General features: G+C 50.3%; 2 protein-coding genes across 4 annotated transcripts in view; one reads left to right on the forward strand and one right to left on the reverse strand.

Annotated features, from left to right (window-relative positions):
- Positions 1-7,231, forward strand: part of Aqp7 (aquaporin 7) — a 13,853-nt gene extending 6,622 nt beyond the window's left edge. The window contains exons 2-6 of one of the 3 annotated variants that reach the window (XM_050156128.1): positions 4,669-4,795; positions 5,201-5,338; positions 5,551-5,669; positions 5,807-6,024; positions 6,306-7,231. In XM_050156128.1, coding sequence (XP_050012085.1) covers positions 4,669-4,795; positions 5,201-5,338; positions 5,551-5,669; positions 5,807-6,024; positions 6,306-6,456 — 753 coding nt within the window. In that variant the 3' untranslated portion in view covers positions 6,457-7,231. Of the gene's footprint in view, positions 1-4,048; positions 4,796-5,200; positions 5,339-5,550; positions 5,670-5,806; positions 6,025-6,305 lie in introns of those variants that run through there. The other 2 variants (XM_050156127.1, XM_050156126.1) reach the window with 2 other exon arrangements.
- A 7,549-nt stretch (positions 7,232-14,780) lies between these two features.
- Positions 14,781-22,769, reverse strand: part of Nfx1 (nuclear transcription factor, X-box binding 1) — a 64,335-nt gene continuing 56,346 nt past the window's right edge. The window contains exons 17-23 of the mRNA XM_050155911.1: positions 21,391-21,492; positions 20,844-20,885; positions 19,530-19,628; positions 19,084-19,150; positions 17,517-17,662; positions 16,820-16,924; positions 14,781-15,461 (exon numbers count right to left, since the gene is read on the reverse strand). Coding sequence (XP_050011868.1) covers positions 15,389-15,461; positions 16,820-16,924; positions 17,517-17,662; positions 19,084-19,150; positions 19,530-19,628; positions 20,844-20,885; positions 21,391-21,492 — 634 coding nt within the window. The 3' untranslated portion in view covers positions 14,781-15,388. The remainder of the gene's footprint in view (positions 15,462-16,819; positions 16,925-17,516; positions 17,663-19,083; positions 19,151-19,529; positions 19,629-20,843; positions 20,886-21,390; positions 21,493-22,769) is intronic.

Genomic DNA, 22,769 nt, shown 5'->3' on the forward strand with positions numbered 1-22,769 from the left:
GAAATAATTACACGGAAACTGTATTCTTTCAAACACTGCCTGGCCCGGCTAGGTCCAGTTTCTTATTGGCTCTTACATATTGTTCTAACCCATTTCTAATATTCTGTGTAGCCCATGAGTTGGCTTACCAGAGAGGATCTTAACCTGCGTCTGTCTGGAGTAGGAGCATCATGGCGACTCACTCACTCAGCTTCTTTTTCCCAGCATTTTTCTCTGTCTACTCCGCCTACCTAATTTTCTGTCCTATGAGGGCCGAGGCAGTTTCTTTATTATTAACCAATAAAATCAACAGATAAGACACAAGACCCACCTCCATCAGGGTCCAGCTCTCAGTTGACATGGAAAGTGGAATGAAGGCCATTTATGATCCCCGGATTGTGTCATTTTCCAAGGGCAGCTGAAATTTCCTAATTCAACTCTCCACACAAAACCTGTGTGCTGGGTGCACGCATTGCTGCTGGCAAACCCCGCAGCAGGATCACATCCCGTGAAGCTCGTTCAGGCATTCATCATCATTAGCAAGTGGTTTGGAAGCCAGGTGTGGTGGCACATGCATGTAATCCCAGAACTCCAGGAACGAAGGCAGAGGGATTGCCATAGCCGTGAGCAGGCCTGTCTCAAGAACGAGCAACAAAGTCAATGGCTTTGACTGAGACAGAGGAAGTAGGACCTTTGGTCTAAAGGCCTTCCTTGCTGGCCCAGGCCTTGTTTCTTCCTGCTTCTCCCAGCCTGCCAGCCTGGGACTGGCCTCCTTCCTGTTTTCTCCTGCTGCCTTTTCTCCTGGACTGGCCAGGCCATCGTGGGGGCTCTCCTGCACCTGTCCTGGGCTCTTGCAGGACTCAGGGAGCCCCTCAACTGCCTCTCTCTGCTTTTGTGGTTGTTTCATTTTCTCCCCTAAGGTTAGTTGGTTTGTTGCATTTAAAATTATGTTCAAGTGTATGTGTGTGTATGTATGTGTGCGTGTGTGCACGCACATTCGTGCACGTTGACCAGTGTATATATGCATGCGAATTCAGGTGCCCACAGAGGCATCAGATTCCCCTGAAGATGGGGTTGCAGGTAGTTGTGAGCCACCTGACATGGGAACTCAGAACTCAACTCAGGTCCTTTGCAAGAACAGTGTGTACTCTTAGCCACTAATCTCTCCAGAGTTTTTTGTTTGTTTGTTTTAGACAGGGTCTCACTATGTAGTCCAGGCTAACCTCAAATTTGGGATTATAGGCATGTACTATTATGCCCAAGTGGCTTGCTTTTTTAAAAAAATAATTTCTCATTGTGATGTGCATATGCACATGGAGACCAAGGACTCACGCTGGGAATCATCACCCTTCCGCCTCACTGAGACAGGGTCTCTCAATCAAACCTAGAGCTTGCTGATGGTCCACCTCACTCACTGAGGTAGGGTCTCTCAATCAAACCTAGACATTGCTGATGTGGCTAGTCTTGCTGGCCAGTCACTCTGGAGATAATCCCTGCCCTTGCCTTCTGAGGTTGGAATTACCAGTGGGCCACCACATTTACGTGGGTTTCTGGGGATTCAAACTCTGGTCCTCGCATTTGGATGGCATGTGCTTTAACTGCTGAGCTGACCTCTCTCCCTAACTCCCTCCCTCTTTTTTAGAGACAAGGTCTCACTACATTTACAGCTCCGGACCCTAGCTGGCCTGGAAGATACTGTGCAGAACATTTAGGACAAACCCTCCGCCTCTGGAGTGTGGGGACCACAGGTGGCCTTCACCACACCAGCCTGGCTCTTCCCAGCTGTGGCCCCCACTCTTAAGACTGCTAGATCCCCCACTCACCAGAGGAGATCATCAGGCAGCCCCCGTACCCAGCTCCTCCCATCCTGTGCCTCTCATCTCACCTCAGCTAGAATAGATGGCTTCCTTCCAGGAGCCTCTCAACCTCTGCACCAGTCACCCACCCAGACTCTCTCTCTCTCTCTCTCTCTCTCTCTCTCTCTCTCTCTCTCTCTCTCTCTCTCTCTCTCTCTCCCTCTCCCCACACCCCACCCCCCCCCCCCCACCCCCCCCCCCACACACACACCCCCCCACTCTCTCCCCCCCCCCCCCCCCCACTCCATCCCTCCCCCCCCCGACCCTCTCACCCTCCCCCCCCCTCACCCCCCCCCACTCTCTCTCTCTCTCTCTCTCTCTCTCTCTCTCTCTCTCTCTCTCTCTCTCTCCCTATCAGCATACCAAAGCCTCCCTACCCAACACAACACAGGACACAAACATGCCGCCAGTCTCTGCCAGCTCCTTCCAATCCCTCCTCCTCTGTTGCGGCTTTTCATGGCACAGCAGTTTACTTGCATGAATCATGGTCTGAATTTCACCCTTAGTGCCTCGAACAACAGACAGAACCCAACATTGTCCCTCAAAATTATCTTTGCTGGACGCAGTGATGTATGTCTGAGACAGAAGGATGGCTGAGCTTAGGAGCTTGGGAGCTTGAAGCTATGCCGCAGAATATAGTGAGACCTTATGTCCAAAACAAAACAAAGAATTAGACTCTTCCTCGCCACCATGTACCTCTCAACCTCTGGACCCAGCCACTGCCCCCACAGCCTGGCGACACAACATTCAGTGCCTACTAATGACTTTTAGAGTGTCACACCCGACAGACTGCTCTTTAGACCTTTATCCGTGTGACTCAGGCTGCTCTGGCAGAGCTGACTCTGCCCTCCTGGGACGCCATCTCTCCCTTTCTTCCATTTCTGGCTCTGGCTGAGATTCCTAACACCCACCAGGAGTCCTCACAGGTTCAGCCCTGTGCCCCTGCTGGTGAAGTCATCCACTGATGGGGTTAGTTCCAGCTCTCATATCCACAGTCCCATAAACAAAGGTGTACGGGGAAATGCAACGTCAGATATGCAGTTGAATACTTTGTAGTAGCCACATTAACAAGATAAAAAAAACCCAGGTGAGGCCGGGCGTTGGCGGCGCACGCCTTTAATCCCAGCACTTGGGAAGCAGAGGCAGGCGGATCTCTGTGAGTTCGAGACCAGCCTGGTCTACAGAGTTAGTGCCAGGACAGGCTCCAAAGCCACAGAGAAACCCTGTCTCAAAAAACCAAAAAAAAAAGAACCAGGTGAAAATGTTTTGAATCACCATGGTGGTTAACCCACGTATTCCAGACTTCAGGTCAATGTGTAGTCAGTGGGAAACTGCTTGCTTAAGTGGTCCTCATTTCCGATCCTAAGGATGTGAAGTCTGGAGCGTGCTTTAGTTTTCACTATGGCAGATCTCAGTCTGCAGTAGCCACACTCAAGCACGTAACAGCCATACATGGTCAGTGACTCCCATTTTAGAGGACACATATGAAGAGACTGATTGCCAGCAGCCTGATAGTAGGGATCTCTTCACGACTCATGTCCAAAGACATGAACATCCCTAAGGAAGCGCCATCTGAGTGTAAGTGCGTTTTTACTTTTAGAAGTTTATTATGAACTGGAAAATGGTGGTGCACGCCTTTACCCCAGCACTCGGGAGGCAGAGGCAGGCAGATCTCTGAGTTTAAGGCCAGCCTGGTCTACAAGAGCGAGTTCCAGGACAGCTAGGGCTACCCAGAGAGAGACCTTGTCTTGAAAAGAATCAAAAAAAGTTTATTATACATTATTTGTTTATTTGTGTGTGTGTGTGTGTGTATACATGTCCATATTGACGGTAACACATTTTCCTGCTGAGCCATTCTTGCTGGTCCCTTAAATGTTATGTAATGTAGGATCAGGTATGACAAGCAGAGGAGTTAGTTTTGTTTTTTTTGTTTTTTTTTTTTTTTTTTGGTTTTTTGAGACATGGTTTCTCTGTAGCTTTGGAGCCTGTCCTGGAACTAGCTCTGTAGTCCAGGCTGGTCTCGAACTCACAGAGATCCACCTGCCTCTGCCTCTGCCTCCCGAGTGCTGGGATTAAAGGTGTGCGCCACCACCGCCCGGCTAGAGGAGTTAGTTTTGTTTTTGTTTTTTTCTTTTTTCTTTTTTCTTTTTTTTTTTGGACAGTATCTGTCTATGTAGCCCTGGCTGTCCTGGAACTCACTCTATACGTCAGGCTGGCCTCAAACTCAGAGATCTGCCTGCTTCTGCTTCCCGGTTGCTGGGTTTAAAGTTGTGCACCACCACTACCTGAGGATTTAGTATTTCTAAAAATACAACGGCATTCATGGCAGCAAGGGTTGGCACAGATGGCTTCGTAGATTCATGCTTGGCTCATCATGTCACAGGTAACATGACCCTGAATAGGTCATCCAGTTTCAGATAGCCCATCGTCAACTGGGGAGAATCATAGTTCTTTCAGATGGGCTATTAGGACCTCCTTAGGCAAGCCTGTAGGATGAGGACACCAGCCGTCCTCCGTGAGGCCCCACTTCAAACTATCTGACCGTACCATCCCCGTATCTTCCCGTACCATCCCGTACCTTCCCGTACCTTCCCAAACCATCCCTATCACCCAGCTCTCATTGACTCAGGTCTGAGAGGCCTCACTAGGGACCAAGGAGGAAAGTTTATAAGGAAAGACTGTAGAGAGAAGGCATGGTCTTTATAAATGATGCTGGGGAGGCCCAGGGATGAGGGCTTGGGAGTGGGGTGGTCAGGAGGGGAAACTGAGGTTTGAGTCTTCCTCTGATGGGGGATGCTGGGCTGGCGGCTCCCTCAGAAGCCTTCCCTCACAGGTGTTTGGCCTTGGTTCCGTGGCTCATATGGTTCTAGGAGAACAAAAGATGGGGAGCTTTCTTGGTGTCAACTTGGGTTTTGGCTTCGGAGTCACCATGGGCGTGCACGTGGGAGGTGGCATCTCCGGTGAGTGAGCCCCTATCTGGTCTTACAGGCAAGAGCAAATCTTTCTGGTGGGTTGTTTCTGCCCCTCCAGGAATCCCCTTCTCTGGCACAGTTAGTGCTGCCCCTGGGAACCCCTGGGAACCCCTGCCTTCCCCAAACTCTTCCTGGGACCCTTTGACTCACCATTTTTACTAGCTGGGTTATCTTAGGCAAAGGAGTCATTTGCCTTCTCTTGCCTTATGGTAAAGCTGGAGATGATGGCCCCAGCTGTGCATGGCCTTTTAAGGGTTAAACGAGGGAGTTCTTGTCACAAAGGGACACACCACACCGTAGCCTTTCTTTTTTACTGTTGCAAATGCTGTCGTGGTTCATTTTGTTGCTTGTTTCTTTTAACCCAGCAGCTCATCCAGCTCTTTCTCATGACAGGAGCTCATATGAATGCAGCCGTGACCTTCGCCAACTGTGCACTAGGCCGGATGCCCTGGAGGAAGTTCCCCATATATGTGCTGGGCCAGTTCCTGGGCTCCTTCTTAGCTGCGGCCACCACCTACTTACTATTCTACGGTGAGTGTTCTTCCTGGGTGGTCTGTCTCCAGACTCTTGTTCTGAAAGATGGCAAGATTCCATCCTGGTATCCTCTCCTGCAAGAATAAGAACAAACAAAACACAGGAAACCTAGCAGATTTAAGCTGTTGAAGTATTCCCAGCCGCTTACCCCCACAACCTCCTTTCCGGAACCCCCGCGGGGACTAACTCAACCGTTGTCATCTCCACAGGTGCCATTGACCACTTTGCGGGCGGAGACCTGTTGGTGACTGGTTCCCTGGCCACGGCCAACATTTTTGCCACCTATCTTCCTGAACACATGACCTTGTGGCAGGGCTTCCTGGACGAGGTCAGTGATCAGGACAGAAAGAGTTCTGGATGGGATTGTACCAAGACGTGTCTCTGCCACTACAGATTTGGGGTCCTGCCTGAGCACCTGGGACGGGGCCACGCCTTCAGCGGGTTGCCGCGGCGTTTACTCCCCAGGTGTTCTTGACCGCGTTGCTCCAGCTGGGTCTCTTTGCCATCACCGACAAGCAGAACAATCCGGCGCTTCAAGGGACTGAGGCCCTGGTGATAGGCATCCTTGTTTGCATCATTGGAGTGTCCCTGGGCATGAACTCGGGGTATGCCATCAACCCGTCCCGTGACCTGCCTCCCCGCTTCTTCACTTTCATTGCTGGCTGGGGTAAACAAGTGTTCAGGTACTGCCCCTGCCAAACCCCATTCCTGTCAGCTTTCGGGGGGGGGGGGTGTGTCCCTGCATGCAGAGACTGTGAGATGAGCAGTTAGGGCGGCTCAGGAGAGTCTCATGAAGTCTCCAGGCAGTCTGGGATCAGGAGGGGCCCAGACATCTTCAGAAGTGGATCCTGTTGTTGCTGTCAGGCTGAGGGTCCCTTAGGGTTGATGGGATGGCTTCTCTGTTCCCCCTATATTGGTCTGAACTGGACAGAAATGGCACCCCGGGCATCAGTGTCCTCAGCAGGCCTCTCTCTCTTTGCCTGCAGAGCCGGGAACAACTGGTGGTGGGTACCAGTGGTGGCACCCCTCCTGGGCTCCTACGTAGGTGGCATTGTGTACCTGGGCCTAATTCACGCCAGTATACCACGGGAACCTCAGGGTTAGGAGAATGCTGAAGCGGGAGACCAGAAGATAACCGTTTCATCATCCAAGGTTCTCCTCACCCCCATCGCTAGGACCCCAGCTTCCACCCAACCCGTTCCACCCCCAAGTGACTCGGTGCCTGTAGAGCGCTTCTAAGTAGAACTCTCCGTGACCATATCCTTACTGCAATAAAGCACACCTCAAACGCGGTGGCCCTCACTCTCTGGGACCTCCTGTCGCTGGACTCCTGGGCTCTTCTGGGAGCTATTTCAGCATGGAACTTGTCGTGTAGAGCAGTCCGGCCTTGCACTTGTGGCAATCTTCCGGCTTCTCCCTCCTGAGTGTTGGGAATACAGGCATTTACCACCCTGCCTGGAATATTCCAGGGTTATTCTTCCAGGCTCTTTTCTTAATACTGGGGCACAGGACCAAAAGACTCCAATTCTTTCCACTCCAGGAGGGGTGGACCTGGAAGAATGTCTAGGCGGGGCCTCACAGTGGTGTAAAGAATACCCCACAGACTGGTGGACCTTCATGCATTGGTGCATGAGTTGGGGGGATAGTGAGAAAAAGATCAGAGGTAGCAGGTGGTGGGCAGATTTGGGGAATCTTTGGGGGTGCCCTAGGGTGGGACTATAGGGTCTCCTGCTTCTCGCTTTGTCCAGTTTGGAGCAGAGAAGGCAAGGCCAAGAGTTGACATCAGGATTTCAACCCTTTCATTAGAGCCTTTAGTGGTCTTTTTAGCTTTGCACCCTCCCTCCTTGAAAAAGGGTATTGTGTAGCCCAGGCTGGCCTTGAACTCTGAGTAACCAGAACTCAGAGTAGCCATGAACTCTGGATCCTCTGGCCCCCACTTCCTGAGTTCTGGGATTACAGGTGTCCACCACCATACCCAGTTTATATGGGACGCTGGGGACTCAAACCCAGGGCCTTGTGTATGCCAGATAACATCTATCAACTAACAAATCAACAGCTCTCCAGACCCATCTTTTCTAATTAAAGATTTTAATACCACATGAACACTGTGTGTTTGTCTTTCATCTGTGATGTGTGTGTGCATGTATGTGTATGCATTCTTCTTCCTCTTCTTTTTTTCCTTCTCCCCTCCCCCCTTCTCCTTCCTCCTCCTTTAACAGGCTCTTATGGTTACTCTGGTTGACTTGGAACTTCGCTGTCCAGACCAGGCTGGCCTGAAACTCACATAGATCTGCCTGCCTCTGCCTTTTGAGTGCTGGGATTAAAGGCCTGCGCCACCCATGCCTGGCTGAAGTTTTTTTTTTTTTTTAAGATTTTATTTATTTATTATGTATACAGTATTCTACCTGCATGAGTGCCAGGACACCAGATCTCATTACAGATGGTTGTGAGCCACCATGTGGTTGGTTGCTGGGAATTGAACTCAGGACTTTTGGAAGAACAGGCAATGCTCTTAACCGCTGAGCCATCTCTCCAGCCCTGCCTGGCTGAATTTTTTCAAACCCATTTCCAGAATCAGTTTTTATTATCTTCGGAGTGCTTGGTATGGAGTGAAAGCTTTTATGGGGTTGGCCTCTAATTCCCTCCTTCCTGCCACTAGGAGCAACTGATTCCAGAGTTGGGAAGGAAGAAGCAAGGAGACAAATCCTTCGAATGGGCTAAGAGACATGAAAAGGCCTCATGAGCTAGCGGGGAGCAGGCTCAGAGGACCAGCTTCTGGTGGATCAGGCAGGGCTCAGAAGACAGCGCCTTCTTCTGCCGTCACTTTCCACAGCTGCCGAGCCCTGACTGTGTGCAGGCCCTGGGAGTGCGCGATGGATGAGGCTGGGCCTTTGTGTCTGAGGACTGTGTGTGAGTGTGCGTGTGTGAGTGTGTATGAATAGTGTGTGTGTGTGATTGTGTGTGTGACTCTGTGTGTGTGTGTGTGTGTGAGAGAGAGAGAGAGAGAGAGAGAGAGAGAGAGAGAGAGAGAGAGAGGTGAGATTGAGAAAGCTCGCCTGAGCCAGGGGGGGGGGGCGCATGCCTTTAATCCCAGCACTCGGGAGGCAGAGGCAGGTGAGTTTGAGGCCAGCCTAGTCTACAGAGCTAGTTCCGGGACAGACTCCAAAGAAAATTTGTCTCAAAAAAACCAACCAGACAAACAAACAAACAAAAAACAACCCAACAAAACAAAAGACACCACACACACACACACACACACACACAAGATGCTGGAGCTGAAACAGGCCTATAGAGAAAGTCATGAGGCAATCTTTAAAAAAAAAGTGATAATTTCTCTAGGGGGTGTTCAGATCACAAGTTTCACGTAAGATTTTAATGATTCTTTAGTTAATATAAGATAATGTATATGTGTATATGTCATGCATTTAAAAACCAAAAAAGAGCACAGTAACATACTTGTCATACTGGAGGTTCAAGGCCAGCCTGGGAAATTAGAGAGACCCTATTTCAGAGCAAAAGTAAAACTATAGAATAAAAGAGGTGGGGTGAGGAGGCTCATTGGGGAGCGGAGCTTGCTGCCAAGCCTGGCTGTTTGGGTTTGATCCCTTGGTGCCACGCGATAGATGAAAGGAAACAACTCTGACCTACACATGAGTGCTGTGGCAGGTGTGAGCACTTGTATACACGCAGACACGCGCACGCATGCACATACTAGAAGAGACTGGGATGTGGTTAGATCGTGGAGTGCTCAACTCCCAGAATCACAAAAGAAAGAAGCAGAAACTCTGAAGAGTGAATAATGGCAGCATTGGAGTGGAGGGAGGCTAACAGGCAGGAGCCTGCTGGGGTCACTGGGGTCACACAGGGTCAGGAAGGTCACAAGATTGGAGTAGAGGGAGGCTGGCAGGCAGGAGCCTGCACCAGATCGGGAAGGAAAGAGAGAGGCTTGAATGCCTCTGGTGTCGTATGCTAGGAGGCCGAGAGCCAGTGATCCAGAGCTGGAGGTGACCAGGAGAGTGTTGGCAGCTACAGGGCTCCAGACAGTTGTCCTGTCCTCTTGACCCTGGGCAAGCTCCTCATCTCTCCCCAGGAGCCTTGTGAGCACGAACCTAATTTCATTACTGGCATCCTAGAGGAGCAGGTGAGCCGTGCATACAGGCTCCAGTGAGGAGGGTCTCGTTCTCCTGTTTATTGATTCTTCTCCCTCCCCGCTCCATGTAGGTGCCTTCACCTGCTGAACCGCCACACTGGCCCTGAAATAAGCATTTGGGCAGGGTGGTGGTGGCAGCACACTTTTAATCCCAGCACTTGGGAGGCACGGGCTGGCAGATCTCTGTGAGTTCGAGGCCAGCGTGGTCTACAGAGAGAGAGCACCAGGACAGACTCCAAAGCTACACAGAGAAATTCTGTCTCGACAAACAAAGCAAAAAAGCGTTTTGTTATTTTGAGGCTTGGTCTCTTTGTGTAGCTCAGACTGGCCTCTAACTGGTCACCCTCCGGCTGGGATTCCAGGCTGCGGCACCACGGCTAGCTCCTGAACACCTACTAGTTTCTGCTCAGTGCAATCACAGATCAGGCCTTTCTACTCTCAGTAGACAATGGACATCTTACTGTGGCAGACACCACCTAACTTCAAGGCTACAGACACACGCAAGGAAGACCTTGCTGAGAGGAGGAAGTGGGAGGCTGGAGGAGCCATGGTGTTGGAGTACAAAGGTGAAGAGGGGTGGGAAGGAGGTGAGCTCAGAGAAGCTAGGCCTGGGAGACTGAGGAGGGCAGGCCCGGGGAACAGCTGAGGGGAAGGGTTTGGGCAGAGCTGAGGAAGTCTCCAGAGAAGAAAGTCAGGTCTCAGTGGAGGAAGGAAGGAAGCAGCCGGGAAGGGTGGGGTGCGCGTCCAGCACCTGTGGGGCCTCAGTCTTTTGGCTTTGTTCATAACACATTCCTCTGCCATTCTTCCTGTCCCAGCTCACACTGCCTGTGTGCCCCTCCCAACCGTGGGCCTTGTTTTCCCATCTATACAATAAGACTTGGATCGGGTGGTGTTCGGTGGCCTCCCACATGACTTTTCTAGCACCCTGAGGAGCCCTGTTGTGACCCCTCTCCAGCCTTCCCCTCTCCAATTATCTGCTGTTGAGAGGTGCTTGTGAAACAAGAGGAGGCTCAGGACCTGGAGCTCTGGCTTTAACTTTGCCATTAGCAGTTCCCTAGTCCCATGCTGGGCTCGTCTAGGACTCTGGTTTGGTTCTCAGTCCGGTGGTCTAGCTTTGGGGAGCTCCTGATCCTTGTCGGGCCTGCCTTTCCACTCACCCTAGGGACCTTAGCTGCGCTCTGCACTTGGCCTTCGTCAAATGGAGCCTTGCAGCCTGGAAGAGGTAGGACGGCCACCTTGCCCCATCACCCTTCTCAATAGCAGACAAGCGTCCTCTTCTGAAACTGGGGCAGGGTATCGGGATTCTGGGCTTTCCTTTGCCTGCTTGTGAAACAAGAGGAGGCTCGGGACCAGGAGCTCTGGCTTTAACTTTGCCATTAGCAGTTCCCTGCGGTGGAACAGGACTGTGTAGAATCTATAAGAACCATTGCCCCAGGCTGGAGTCCTTCCTGTTCATCATCAGAGATACAGGGGCTGCAGCTACAGGGAGCCAAAGCTCAGGGGTATGGGTTGGAGGAGGAGGCAGGGCAGGGAGAGGCTAAAGACACCCTGGTCCTCTGGCCTGCCTTGTACTTGCATGGTGGGGAGCTCTGGGCTTCTCCGTTTTGCTCCCTTTCTGGACATGATCTCACCATCTTTTAAATACCATTATGTATCACAGTGCCCCAAATTAGCTCCCTAGCCCCGTCCTGTCTCCAACTTCAGACTCCCGTGTTTAGCCACCTACTGGACAGATTTTCATATCCTACACACTCCTGGGGAAATGGCAAATTCAGTCTTTCAGCTGTGCTGACAAAAAAAACCTCTGAAATCATCCCCGACTCTCCTTTCTCTCACATCCCACACCCCACATGCTGCCAACAAATCCTTTAGGTATTCTCTGCACACTGCAGCCAGAACCAGCCGGCCACGTCTTCCCAGCCCAGCAGCCTCGCTGCCTCTCTGGGATGACAGCGATGGGTGACAGCCTCTTTAAGATGCTCGACCTTACAGTCTAATCTTAATACAGGGGTGGGATCCCTTGCTTATTATTTTAGGGTATTTTTGTATGTGGGTGGTATGCACACCTGTGGAAGCCAGAGGCACAGGCTCCGTCTGGAGCTGGAGGTTGTAAGTTTCCTGATTTCAGTGCTGGAGACTAAATTTGGATTGTCTGGAAGAGCAATAGTGCCCTTGGTCTAGGCCTGGATCCTTTGTAAAAATTGTGCTAGATCTTACACGTTTTTTTCTGCCCAAAGTTTTCCATTGCCCAGCAAGGCCTGCCGCTATCAGATTCCCTCTGCTAACTTCTGGGTACCTGCTATTCCCCGGTACTGGCTCCACAGTTTATGGCAGGGTACCACGGCAGGGACCTTGCAGTGGCTGTTCCTGCTGCCTGGAAAAGATATCCTTCCTGTATCTGAGAGGTTTGTTTGCCCCGTGTCTACAGTTTGTATCAACAAACAGAGGGGGAAGAAAACGTGAAAGTATGACATAAAAGAAAAAAATGCGGCCAGGCGGTGGTGGTGGTGGTGCACGCCTTTAATCCTAGCATGCAGAGGCAGAGGCAGGTGGAGCTCTTGAGTTTGAGGCCAGCTTGATCTACAAAGTTGTGAGTTCCAGGACAGCTAGAGCTACAAAGAGAAACTCTGTCTCAAAACAAAACAAAACAACCAAACTAAAAAAACCCACCCCTCCCCGCAAGAAAAAGGCTTGTAACTTTGCAACTGTTACTAAAAGGTTTGAACTACTTCCTGATGCCTGTAAGTACGTCTACCCTCTGGTTTAGGGCTCTACACTGCACTCTAGTGGCTACTGTAGAAAAAGTCCTGTCTTCTGAGAGATTCAGCTTGTTGGAAGATGTGATTTCTCTGCCCACTTGATTGGACCTGTTGGGCCACCCTGCCCCAGCCAGCCCCTAGGGACTCCAAAGAAGCTACCTCTGTTTTGTGGCGAGGACACAGGAGACCTAGTGAGAATCTCAGTTTATGGGTGATCTTGGGAAAGCGAGCTAACATACTCCCTGGGGCTTGGAGGAATAAGATGAATGTGGTGGCTGTGCTCAATCTGGTGGTTAGCTGTTATCCACCGGTAGAAAAGGATCCCGGGAAAGTGTGGATAGCTGGGACACTGAATTGCTAGACTCATGTGCTGGGCACAGCGGAGGAGTGAAAGCTTCTGCCCTTGCCAAGGCCACTTCCTCACCTCCCCTACACTATCTGCTGGGAGTGTCCAGGTCTGGGCTGAAGGCTTCCTTGTTCTGCTTCCCTCTGGCATGTGGAGATGTCCCATCTCCCTGGACCTGTCTACTACTGCCCTCACGATGTCTTGGAGCAGTACATGGGCAAGAGTCATCGCCCTACTGGGAGGATACAGTCTGCACAGCACATGCCCAGGGACCATTGCTCCACCCAAGGGATGCAGAACCGATGCCCACTATAGCAACTGTCTGGGTCAGAGCACGCTAAGGCAGGAACAGGGCTCCCTCAATGTTTGGTCAGGGCTCTCGGCACCCACGTCTGTATACCAGAGAGCACGCTGGACCCCTGGTTAGGATCTGTGAGTTCTCCACGTGGAAGCTGCTAGAGCCACGGCTCATTTTCTTGGGGAGTTAGCCTCCTCCTGGCCAGTACACCAGGCCTCATGTGGCACACACTATGATCCCAGGGAGTCTGTTTCTTCCAGGCTTGGCCTTTGTTAGCTGAGGGGTCAGAGTGGCTCCCATAATTCCTTTGGGGGAGCCCTGGGTTCTAAACTGCTGAGGTGGTGAGGTGAGATGGAACCGGGTGATGGTGGTGCATGCCTTTAATCCCAGCACTCGGGAGCCAGAGGCAGGCGGATCTCTGAATTGGAGGCTAGCCTGGTCTACAGAGCCAGCTCCAGGACAGCCAGGGCTACACAGAAAAACTGTCTCGAGAAACCAGAAAAGCAAAACAAAATAAAAAGTGCAAAAGTTTAATGTGAAGCCCCACAACATCTGTTCCAATGCCTATTCCAGCTGGGTTGCTCACTGAATTCTGCAGACTTTGGATCTGGACAACTTTGGTGTTACATTTTTATTTGCAAGTTCCTTTTAATAATAAATTTTATAATTTTTAAAAATATTTACTCTGGTCTCTATGGAAAACACCTGTGGGCTTCTGATACAGATCATAAACGCAGCCTTGCTACCCTGCTTAGGGCTTGTCCATGGCTTCCATGACCCACAAACACATCCTATCAGCCTCAAGCCCAGGCACAGGCTTTCCTCTCGAGGCCCAGGGCACCAGGCATTCATCGGCAGGAAAGGCCCAACAGGCATCGCTTGCTACTTGGTTAGCAATGTCACGTTCATGGACTCTGTGCATCCGATGCACCAGGCTGCGATCCCTTTAGTCCCCACAACCCAGGTCAAGTGGGAAGAGCCCCTGTCCACCCAGCGGCAGGCCTAGAATCTGGTCAGATTTGTCCCTCCTGCTTTGCTGAGACCAGGCACTGTCCCCTGGACAACAGTGGCACTTCCTGTTGGGCGCGAGGGCACAGACTACACAGGCTCAGAGAGGCTCCGCTGTTTCCCACCACCTCTCTCCAGTCACCTGTGCACCCTGGTATTCCTTGCGCCTTCCAACTGAGCCAAAGTTTGGGGTTAGGGCCAAAGAGCAGCAGGTTTTTCCTGTAAAATTAAGTAAGTGCCTTGGGGCTGGAGAGAAGGCTCAGTGGTTAAGAGCACTGATTGCTCTTCTAGAAGACCTGGGTTCAGTTCCCAACACCCACATGGTAGCTTACTGTAACTCCAAGATCCAGGACCCTCACACAGATATAGGCTAAAACACCAATAAAATAGATAATTAAAAAAAAAAAGATTAAGTGTCTCTCAGCTGAACGTTAGAGGCCTATAATCCCAGCACTCAAAAGGCCAAGCAAGGAAGGCTGAGAGTTTAAGACCTGAATGCTTATTTTAAAGTGAAAAGAACCTAGGCGGTGGTGGCACAGGCCTCTAATCCCAGCACTCGGGAGGCAGAGGCAGGTGGATCTCTGTGAGTTTGTGGCCAGCCTGCTCTACACAGAGTGAGTTCTAGGACAGCCAGGGCTACACAGAAAAACCCTGTCTTGAAAACCAAAAAAAAAAAAAATAAATAAAAAAAGAGTCCAGCCTGCGATGAGGAGGGGTCGCTAAAGGAAACGGAAGAATGCCTACGGCGGCTGCTGGGCATGAGCTCTGGACTGTCCACACACTTCTCTCAATAGTCAGACAGCAGGTCAGAGCTCAGACATAGGGAGAGTCGGTGTGGCTTCTGAAGGCCTAGGAAAAACCAGCACAGGACAGCTGTCTGTGTGAACATCTTTATCGATCAGAGAGGACTCAGGGCTACAGTGGGTGGGTAGTTTATCGGCCCACTGAACATGGCAGAAGAGCTTGCTCAGTTCCTACCACTGTGGGGGACAGTTACTGCCCCTGGGTAGGCTTGGTGATGTGGGGGAGACGCCGGGGCTCGAGAAATGGAATTCTATAGCCTGCCCAGCCTGCGGAGACATATGATCCCAGAAATGGTTTACCAAGGAGACATATGATTCCAGAAATGGTTTACCAAGGGTCAGCACTTCACACATCTTTCCACACCCACCAGGTGAACAATGGGAAAAGCCAGAATTAGGGCTAGGTGCCACAAAGTCAGCTTGGGAAAACAATTCTGGTTTATCCAAATAAAATATGATACTCCCCAACCCTCTTAGTAGTCACAGTGATGGGGTGAGGGGCCTCTTCGACCACATGACTAAAAATCCAGTGGCCACACAGCCAGAGATCTGGCCACAGTGAGATACTTGGGGCAGGAGTAGACAAGGGGGCTCTGCCACGCAGGAGGAATGAGCATGATTAATCTGCTGGCAAACGAGTCTCCACTACACAGAATCACTCTTTCGTCTAAATGTGTGTCTTCTCAGTCCTGAACATCAAAGTAGTCGATCACTGGCTCCTTAGCTATCTTCTGCAAACTACTGCTCCCAGGATTCCTGCAAAGCAAGCAAAGAGCAGTCAGTCTCTTCCTAAGTTTTCAGAAAGCCCCAGATCAGCTGGGAAGACAGCAGGAACCCACGTATCAGTGTGTGCTGAAGTCGGCCAATAGCCTAGGTGTTCATTACATTATTTTTTTCTGCTCTAAAAAACTTCCATAATAAGGTTTTATATAGAAAACAATCAAGCAAAACAAACAAACAAAAAAATCCTGCAAGGGGGTAGAGAAAGATTCTATAATCTTTACAATACCCCAGCAGGCTAATGGCTCCCCATGGCTGTGTCTGAGTGGAAATGAATACAATTGTGGCTCCATGTTTTCCAAACAACTACCTACCTGTGACCTCAGCACCTGGGAGGTGGAGGCAGGAGGATCAGGAACTCAAAGTTATCCTTGGTTATAGTGGGTTTGAGACCAATCAGGGCTATACAGGACTCTGTCTCAAAAAAAGAAACCTAATCCAAACATCAAAGGACCATTGTCTATCCGGAAGCACAGACCCTGCTGACTCAAATCTAGGCTGCCTGTCCAGCCCATAGGAGCACCAAGATTTGAGTCAGCAGGGTCTGTGCTTCCGGATAGACAGGCTTACCCACCACCCTTACAAGCAAGGCAAAAGCTGTGTCCTGAATTGGTCCCACCACGGACTATCTATCTGGCTATCCCTCCCAAGTCACCCCTGGCCTGGCTTTGTCTTTACTAGGTTGTGTGGTCGCTTTACCCAACCCCATCCCGCACTTTAACTTTCCGCAGTGTTCACGGTTTCCACACAGGAAGCATGTGACTTTTGCTGTGGTGTCGCTGTCTTTGGAGCCCCGAGCCTTCTTGTCTGCACCCCTTCCCCAGATTCACCCTTCTCCTTGGGCACTGCTGCTTACCCCTCCAAACTAAATAAGTCTCAAAGGGAACGTCTCTACTTGCCTCTGTCACTGCCAACTGTTACCCCCACACCACTTCATCTGCAGTCACTGCATCCAGTTCTAAATTACCTGGAGAGGCAGAGAAACCCTCTTACATGCCAACACACACTGCAGAAACTATTCAGTGACTAGTCTATTTATTTCCTGTTATTAGTCTGTGAGCATGTGTGTGGAGGTCAGAGGACATCTCTGCCGAGTTCACTGTCCCCTTCCACCTTTATGTGGGCCTCAGGATCCCAGTCAGGTTGTCAGACTTCTCTTAAGGCTTTGCTGGCTTGAGCAATGTGTTTGAGGCCCCAGTCAAAACCTCTGTGGACATTCACACTCTAAACACAAGCCCAAGGAGGCCAGCGACGGCAGACGGAGCCCCAACAGGTACCCGTCCTAGCTCCTCTGCCCACACCAGTTCTGCTGGGGAGCAGCCGAAGAATCTTACTTGTCTGCCTGGTGTCGGTGATGAGCAATTGGCGGTGGAGGCCGCGTCTGAGTTTCCTTCTCAAGCACACTGGTCAGCGTGGTGGGAGGACAAATGGACTTCCCTCTGAGAGGAGTAAAGTAGAGCGCTGAACAGCGGGGCTCACAAGCAGAAACGGCCTTGACCGGGCGGCACTGCTGCTGGCCAGCACACCCAGACACCACCTGTCTGCATTCAGTCTGTCCCTCCACCCACCCAGCAGGTCCCTGCCAGACCTGCTGCCTACCCCTCCCATGCCACATCCACTTTCTATCACTGTGACGTTCTCTCAGTAGCCCTAGGTTCAGACGGTGAGTCTAGGTCCGTCCTGTCTCACACTGCCACCTCCGTTCCCTCCGACGACAACACTGAGTCAGAGCCTAGCATTCTTTCTGTCTCTATGAAGCCAAGATTAGAGCTGGGAGGTCAGAGGGAGGAACAGCAGACAGAGCGGTGGAGAAGTGAGGAGCAGGCCTTCTGATCACATCTCCTCCACCTGCAGAAACGTCCCCTCTAGCATCTGCAAAGGATCAGGGGCAACCCTGTGGAGTAAGGTGTGGGCTTTGCCCTCTGGCTCGGATCTTCAGGCAATGGTGAAAGACTGTTGTGGAGAAAAGTGCCCCCTTCCACCCCTCCAGGAGGAGGAGGAAGTAACAAAGACTGCAGGAGCTCAACCCACCTGACTGCAGTGACCACGACATTGCGCTTTGGTTCACTGTCGTAGCTCACGCTCTCCAGGCCATAGACTTGGGCCAGGTCATGGATGATGCGGCGGTGGTCTCTGTTCATGGGGGGGAAGCAGTGGCTTTTCTTATTGCTCTTTCCCTGATTGGGAGAAGGAAACACTGATTAGCGCTGTCCCCTGGAAACGGAAACCTCTCATGACTTACCCCTCCCACCACAAGAGCATAGGCAATCAAGGTCACGGAATTTTACTTTAGTTTTTCCCGTTTGAATCTTTATTATTGCTATTTTTTGTGGAGGTCAGATGGTTCTGTCCTTTCACTGTGGGTGCTGGGGATCAAACTTAGGTTGTCAGGTGTGTACGTGTGTCAAGTGCTTTTACCATGAAGTCACCTTGTCAGCCCGCGACTAAATTTTTAGAGGTTCAGATTGCCTACTACTGTGTGTGTGAGCATGGTGGATGCCACACTCCTACAACGGGAAGGCAGATGAGCAGGGCCGAGCAGAGACAGGCGGCGCGGAGGCCGTGCTTCTCCCTGAGCGGCCCATAACCCAGGGGCGGCATTCCCGAGAAACACAGAGAGACACTGAGGACTTAAACAAGAAACCCAAACTCCCCACACAGTTTGTTTCCTCAAGCTGTTAAGTATGCAGATACAGGTGCACAAACACAGAAATACATTTGCTCAGGTTTCCTATACAGAAAGGGAACAAATTAAGTTTCCTCTTCAGGTTAGTATCCTGCTGGAAGGGGAACAGAGAGGAAGGAGGTGGGAGCCCGGTGACAGCAGAGGGAACCGGAGCAGGACTGGCTGCTTCTTGACACATTGCTTTTTTTTTTTCTTTTAGAGACAGGATCTTACTGTGTAGCCCTGGCTATCCTGCTACCTGCTATGTAGATCGGGCTGGCCCTGAACACAGAGATCCACCTGTTTCCTAAGTGGTGGGATAAACGATGCCATCACCACACCGATCACTAAATTACTTTTTCATGCAGAGTACAACTTTGACATCCCTGGTGGGTCGGGGCCACTCTCCTAAGTCCGCCCCCTCCCACCTTCATCTTTAGCCTCCCCACAAGGGTTTCCGGCCCACCTTTGAGAAAACAGAATGTGCTCTCCTATCATAGGCAACCTTTCAGTCACCTGAGGGGCCCTGCATACCTTCTAACCCAAGTATTACTGTTGAGCCTTCTGTTTTGTTTTTTTTGAGACAGGGGTCCCTTGTATAGCCCTGTTCTCCTGGAATTCACTCGGTAGACCAGGCTGGCCTCAAGCTCACAGAAATCCGCTTGCCTCTGCCTCCAGAGTGTTGGTATTAAAGGCGTGTGCCACCGTATCTGGCCAAGGGTTATTTTTAATGTACACTTAACTAAAGCTCTCTTTCCTATAATGGTGAAAGTAACCCAGGTCTCCGTGAATGTTAGAATGGTTGGACATCAGGAATCCACAGCCTTTTCCTACAACCCTCTAGGCTAACCATGCTTCTGGAACTTATTTATTAATATCTTTTTGAACTCAAGCAGGCCTCAGAGAAATGCCCAGCTGGACGAGTCTACTCACCTTATCCACAGCCTCCACAAGCGCTTCCATTTCCTTCTCAACGTCACTGACAAACTTTAAGTCTTTCCTGAAGTAAGAAAGCAGCGGTTAGTTCCAGCTGTTCTCGCTCTTCTGGGAGCATCTCCACTCACCTTCTCCTCCAGGGAGAGCGAGGACAAGGCTGGCGGAAACGTGCAGAGGTGAGGACCTGCCAGGTAACAGAGCTCGGCACACAGCAAAGAAAGGAGCAGGTGGAAAGGAGGAGAAACAGCCACCAGAGAGCCAGAAATGGAACTGCTACTGTCCCAGAGAAGGACCTTGTGACTGTGAGAGAGGGCTGAGAGGTGGCTCAGACACCTTTCTTGGAATCTCTGCGGCCCTTGGAAGGCCTAGACTCCTGCTATGGGGACCAACCCTCAAGCACACTCAAGAGCCACAGCTAGGGAAGTGGATAACCAGTTACATACCTGGCGTCATCTTTCAAACTGTCACTGAACTTGGATGCTGAAGAACGAACATTGAAAGGATCAGAATCGTCACTGATGTCAAAAGCCTCTGCCAATCTCCTGAAAATGACCGAGAAAGAAGCCAATGTAAAGGAAAGAGGAGAGGGAAAATATACAGTATTTCTCCCTTTTTTAATTTACAGGTGATTTGTTTCAAGACTCCTTAGGGACATTTGAATCCAAAACATTCTGATTTGTGGGGGAAGGGGGCTGCCTGTGCACGTGTGTGTATGTGGAGGGCAGAGGTCAACCTTGGGTGTGGCCCTCAGATGCTGTCCACCTTGGTTTTGAGACCTGGGCCACACGTTTGGACGGACAGTGCTTTCTGACTGAGCTGTCTTCCAAACACCCCACTTTTTGTTTTGTTTTATTAATTTATTTATTTTTGAAGCATGGTCTCAGGTAGGCCAGGCTGGCCTCAAAATACCTGCGTAACCAAGGGTGACTGTGAGCCTGCCTACCTGAGACCCACCACACAGGTTCATGGGGTGAGGGATCAAACGAGGGCTCCTTGTATGCTAGGCAAGCATTCTACTAGCTGAGCTTCACCCCTGGGCTCACACCCCTTTGCTTGTTGTTTTCAGTGCATACAAACCTATAATAAAGTTGAATCCACAAGGTTGGTGAAGTAAGAGATGGACATCAGCTTACCATAGACCATAGTAAACTCAGCATATGTTCTTATGTAAGTCAAGAACTTTCACCCCTTTCTATTACAGAAATCATCCCTGATACATGCTGTTTTTTGAGACAGGGTCTCATGTATTCCAGGCTGGCCTCAAACTCATTACGAGCCAAGAACGTAGAATATGAGTTGTCTGGGTGTTCTGCCTGCATGTTTGCCTACGGGACAGAAGAGGGCACCGCATCTCTCTTCTGTCCTGTCTCCGTTCGCCTCCCATGCTAGAGTTACAGGTGTGTGTCATCATGCCAGCTCTTGGGTGTGAGGGCTCTGAACTCAGGGCTTTGTGCTTGTATGGCAAATATTTTATAGACTGAGCTATCCTCCTAGCTCCTTATATTTCTACATGTTTTAGAGCCTCTTCTGTCTGCTGGGATGAGGAAGTTAGCCAGTCACAAAATAACCACACAGCTCGTGTTTCTGAGCACGCTGAAACTGCCTGCGTGGTTTAGTGTCTTAGACAATTCAGCTGTGATGAGCACTCTCCTCAGCTGACAGCAGCGAAGACTTGGCAAAGGTATCGGGTGATGAAGGACTGTCTCCCCCGTTAGCCACACAGGGCTCAAGAGGAAACAAGCTTTGTAACCACTTACTTTCTCCTTTCCAGAGCAGAGCACTCCTCGTCACATTGCAACCTTGATAAACAAAGGAGACAGACAGTCAGGACCCAGGTCCACAGCTCTCAGCCAGGAAGAGCCCAGGTAGACCACATGAGAACACGGCAGCCCTCGCTTACGGCCTGCAGCAGTTAGGAGGCTAGCTAATTTTCGGGCTTCACTAGCACCCCGAGATGGCTAAAGGGGAGATGAGCAGGCCTCACAGTGGCGTCAAGCAGGCCTTCGTGAGCTTCCGATTGGTCCCCACTTTGGATCTTGATTCTGTGGGCTGAACTAGGTAAATTTAGGTCTCTGCTGCTTTCTCTGTCAGCTAACTGAAGTGAGGCCTGAAAACCTACTTTGGTCTTCGCTGTGTCCCAGGCAGGACTCGCTGTGTTGGTCCCAACACCCCAGTCTGTGGACTACCAACTGTGTGTGAGACACTGCCGTCAAGGACCGAGACAGGTGAATTCCTGTAGAAACTGAGGAACTGGAGAAAAAAGGCAACCCTTCCAGAGTTACAAGGCAACCCTTCCAGAGTTACCTGGCTTGCTGGACTTCCTTCTTGGTAATGAACTTGCTGATCTCCACTGAATCTCCCAGCTGCATGTCCATTAATTTAGAGGCCATAGAAATAGCAGCTATTCTGAAATATAAGGAGAAAGAAGAGGCATTGCAGGATCATAAGAGCCCCCAATGCTAGCGACACAGAGCTTCCTCCAAAGGTGATCAACCACAAGGTAGCCCGTGTGACCCTGGAATCTCATCTGTTATTACATGTTTACTGTAGCACTACATGTAAACGACTGACATGTTTACGGTACATGTCCTCAGTTCACGGGAAGGGAAGCGCTAACACAGCTTTCTATCTCCAGAACTTCCAGGCCAATACCCAATACTCTCTCTTCAAACAGCCAATCAGGCCAGACGTGGTGGAGCACGCCTTTAATCCCAACCCTTGGGAGGCAGAGGCTGGTAGAGCCCTGCAAGTTTGAGCTCAGCCTGATCTACACAGTGAGTTCAGGTCAGCCAGGGCTACAAAGTAAAATCTAGTCTCAAAAAAGAAAAACCATCAAACAAAACCAACAAATAGCCAACTAGATATCTATGCAAGTCTGTAGTCAGACATATCTTCACATCTAGTTAGGAGATACACAGCCAACCATTCCTTGACACTTCATCGCTATACACAGATCTCTGTAGCACCACAGAGGCTATAAGGATATCTACCACAACAATCTGAAACCCTAAGCTTGTAATGAGAGACAGAGTACCTTAGCTGCGGCACCAACAACAAAAAAAGGTACAATAGTAAAGCACCTTACCTAACTTCCAGACATCTTCCTTTCTATCATCTCATGGTATAATTAGATGAAAGAGAGGAAAGAGTGGGAAAGGAGAATGCAAAGTATTGCTTTCACAAATTAAAGGCAAGAAAAGGCACTCAAATTTTTATTTTAATTTTTTTTTTTGAGACAGGATTTCTCTCTGTAGTTCTGGCTATCTTAGAACTAGCTCTGTAGACCAGGCTGGCTTCGAACTCACAAAGATCCACCTGCCTCTGCTGGGATTAAAGGCACGAGTCACTACTGCCTGGCAGCGCTTAAATATTTTTTTTAAAAATTTTATCATTGTATATACATGATGTGTGTGTGTGTGTGTGTGTGTGTGTGTGTGTGTGTGTTGGTGGGCACACATGCCATGATGTGGAGCTCAGAGGACAATGGGTGGATTGTTCTCTTTTTCCTCCTTTAAGGCATGTGCCTCCAGGGATGGAACTCAGGTTGCCAGATTTGCATTAGCCCTACCAGCTGGGCCAGCCTAGAAAAAGTACTTTAAAGCTCCTCAGAAACACCAAAATAATCTTTTTTCTAAAGATTTTTTTATTTTATTTAATGTGTGTGTGTGTGTACAGGTGCGCAT

This window comes from Alexandromys fortis, unplaced genomic scaffold (genome assembly GCF_014885135.2).
Source record: "Alexandromys fortis isolate MF-2015 unplaced genomic scaffold, M_Fortis_MF-2015_v1.1 scaffold_92, whole genome shotgun sequence".
Lineage (NCBI taxonomy): Eukaryota > Metazoa > Chordata > Mammalia > Rodentia > Cricetidae > Alexandromys > Alexandromys fortis.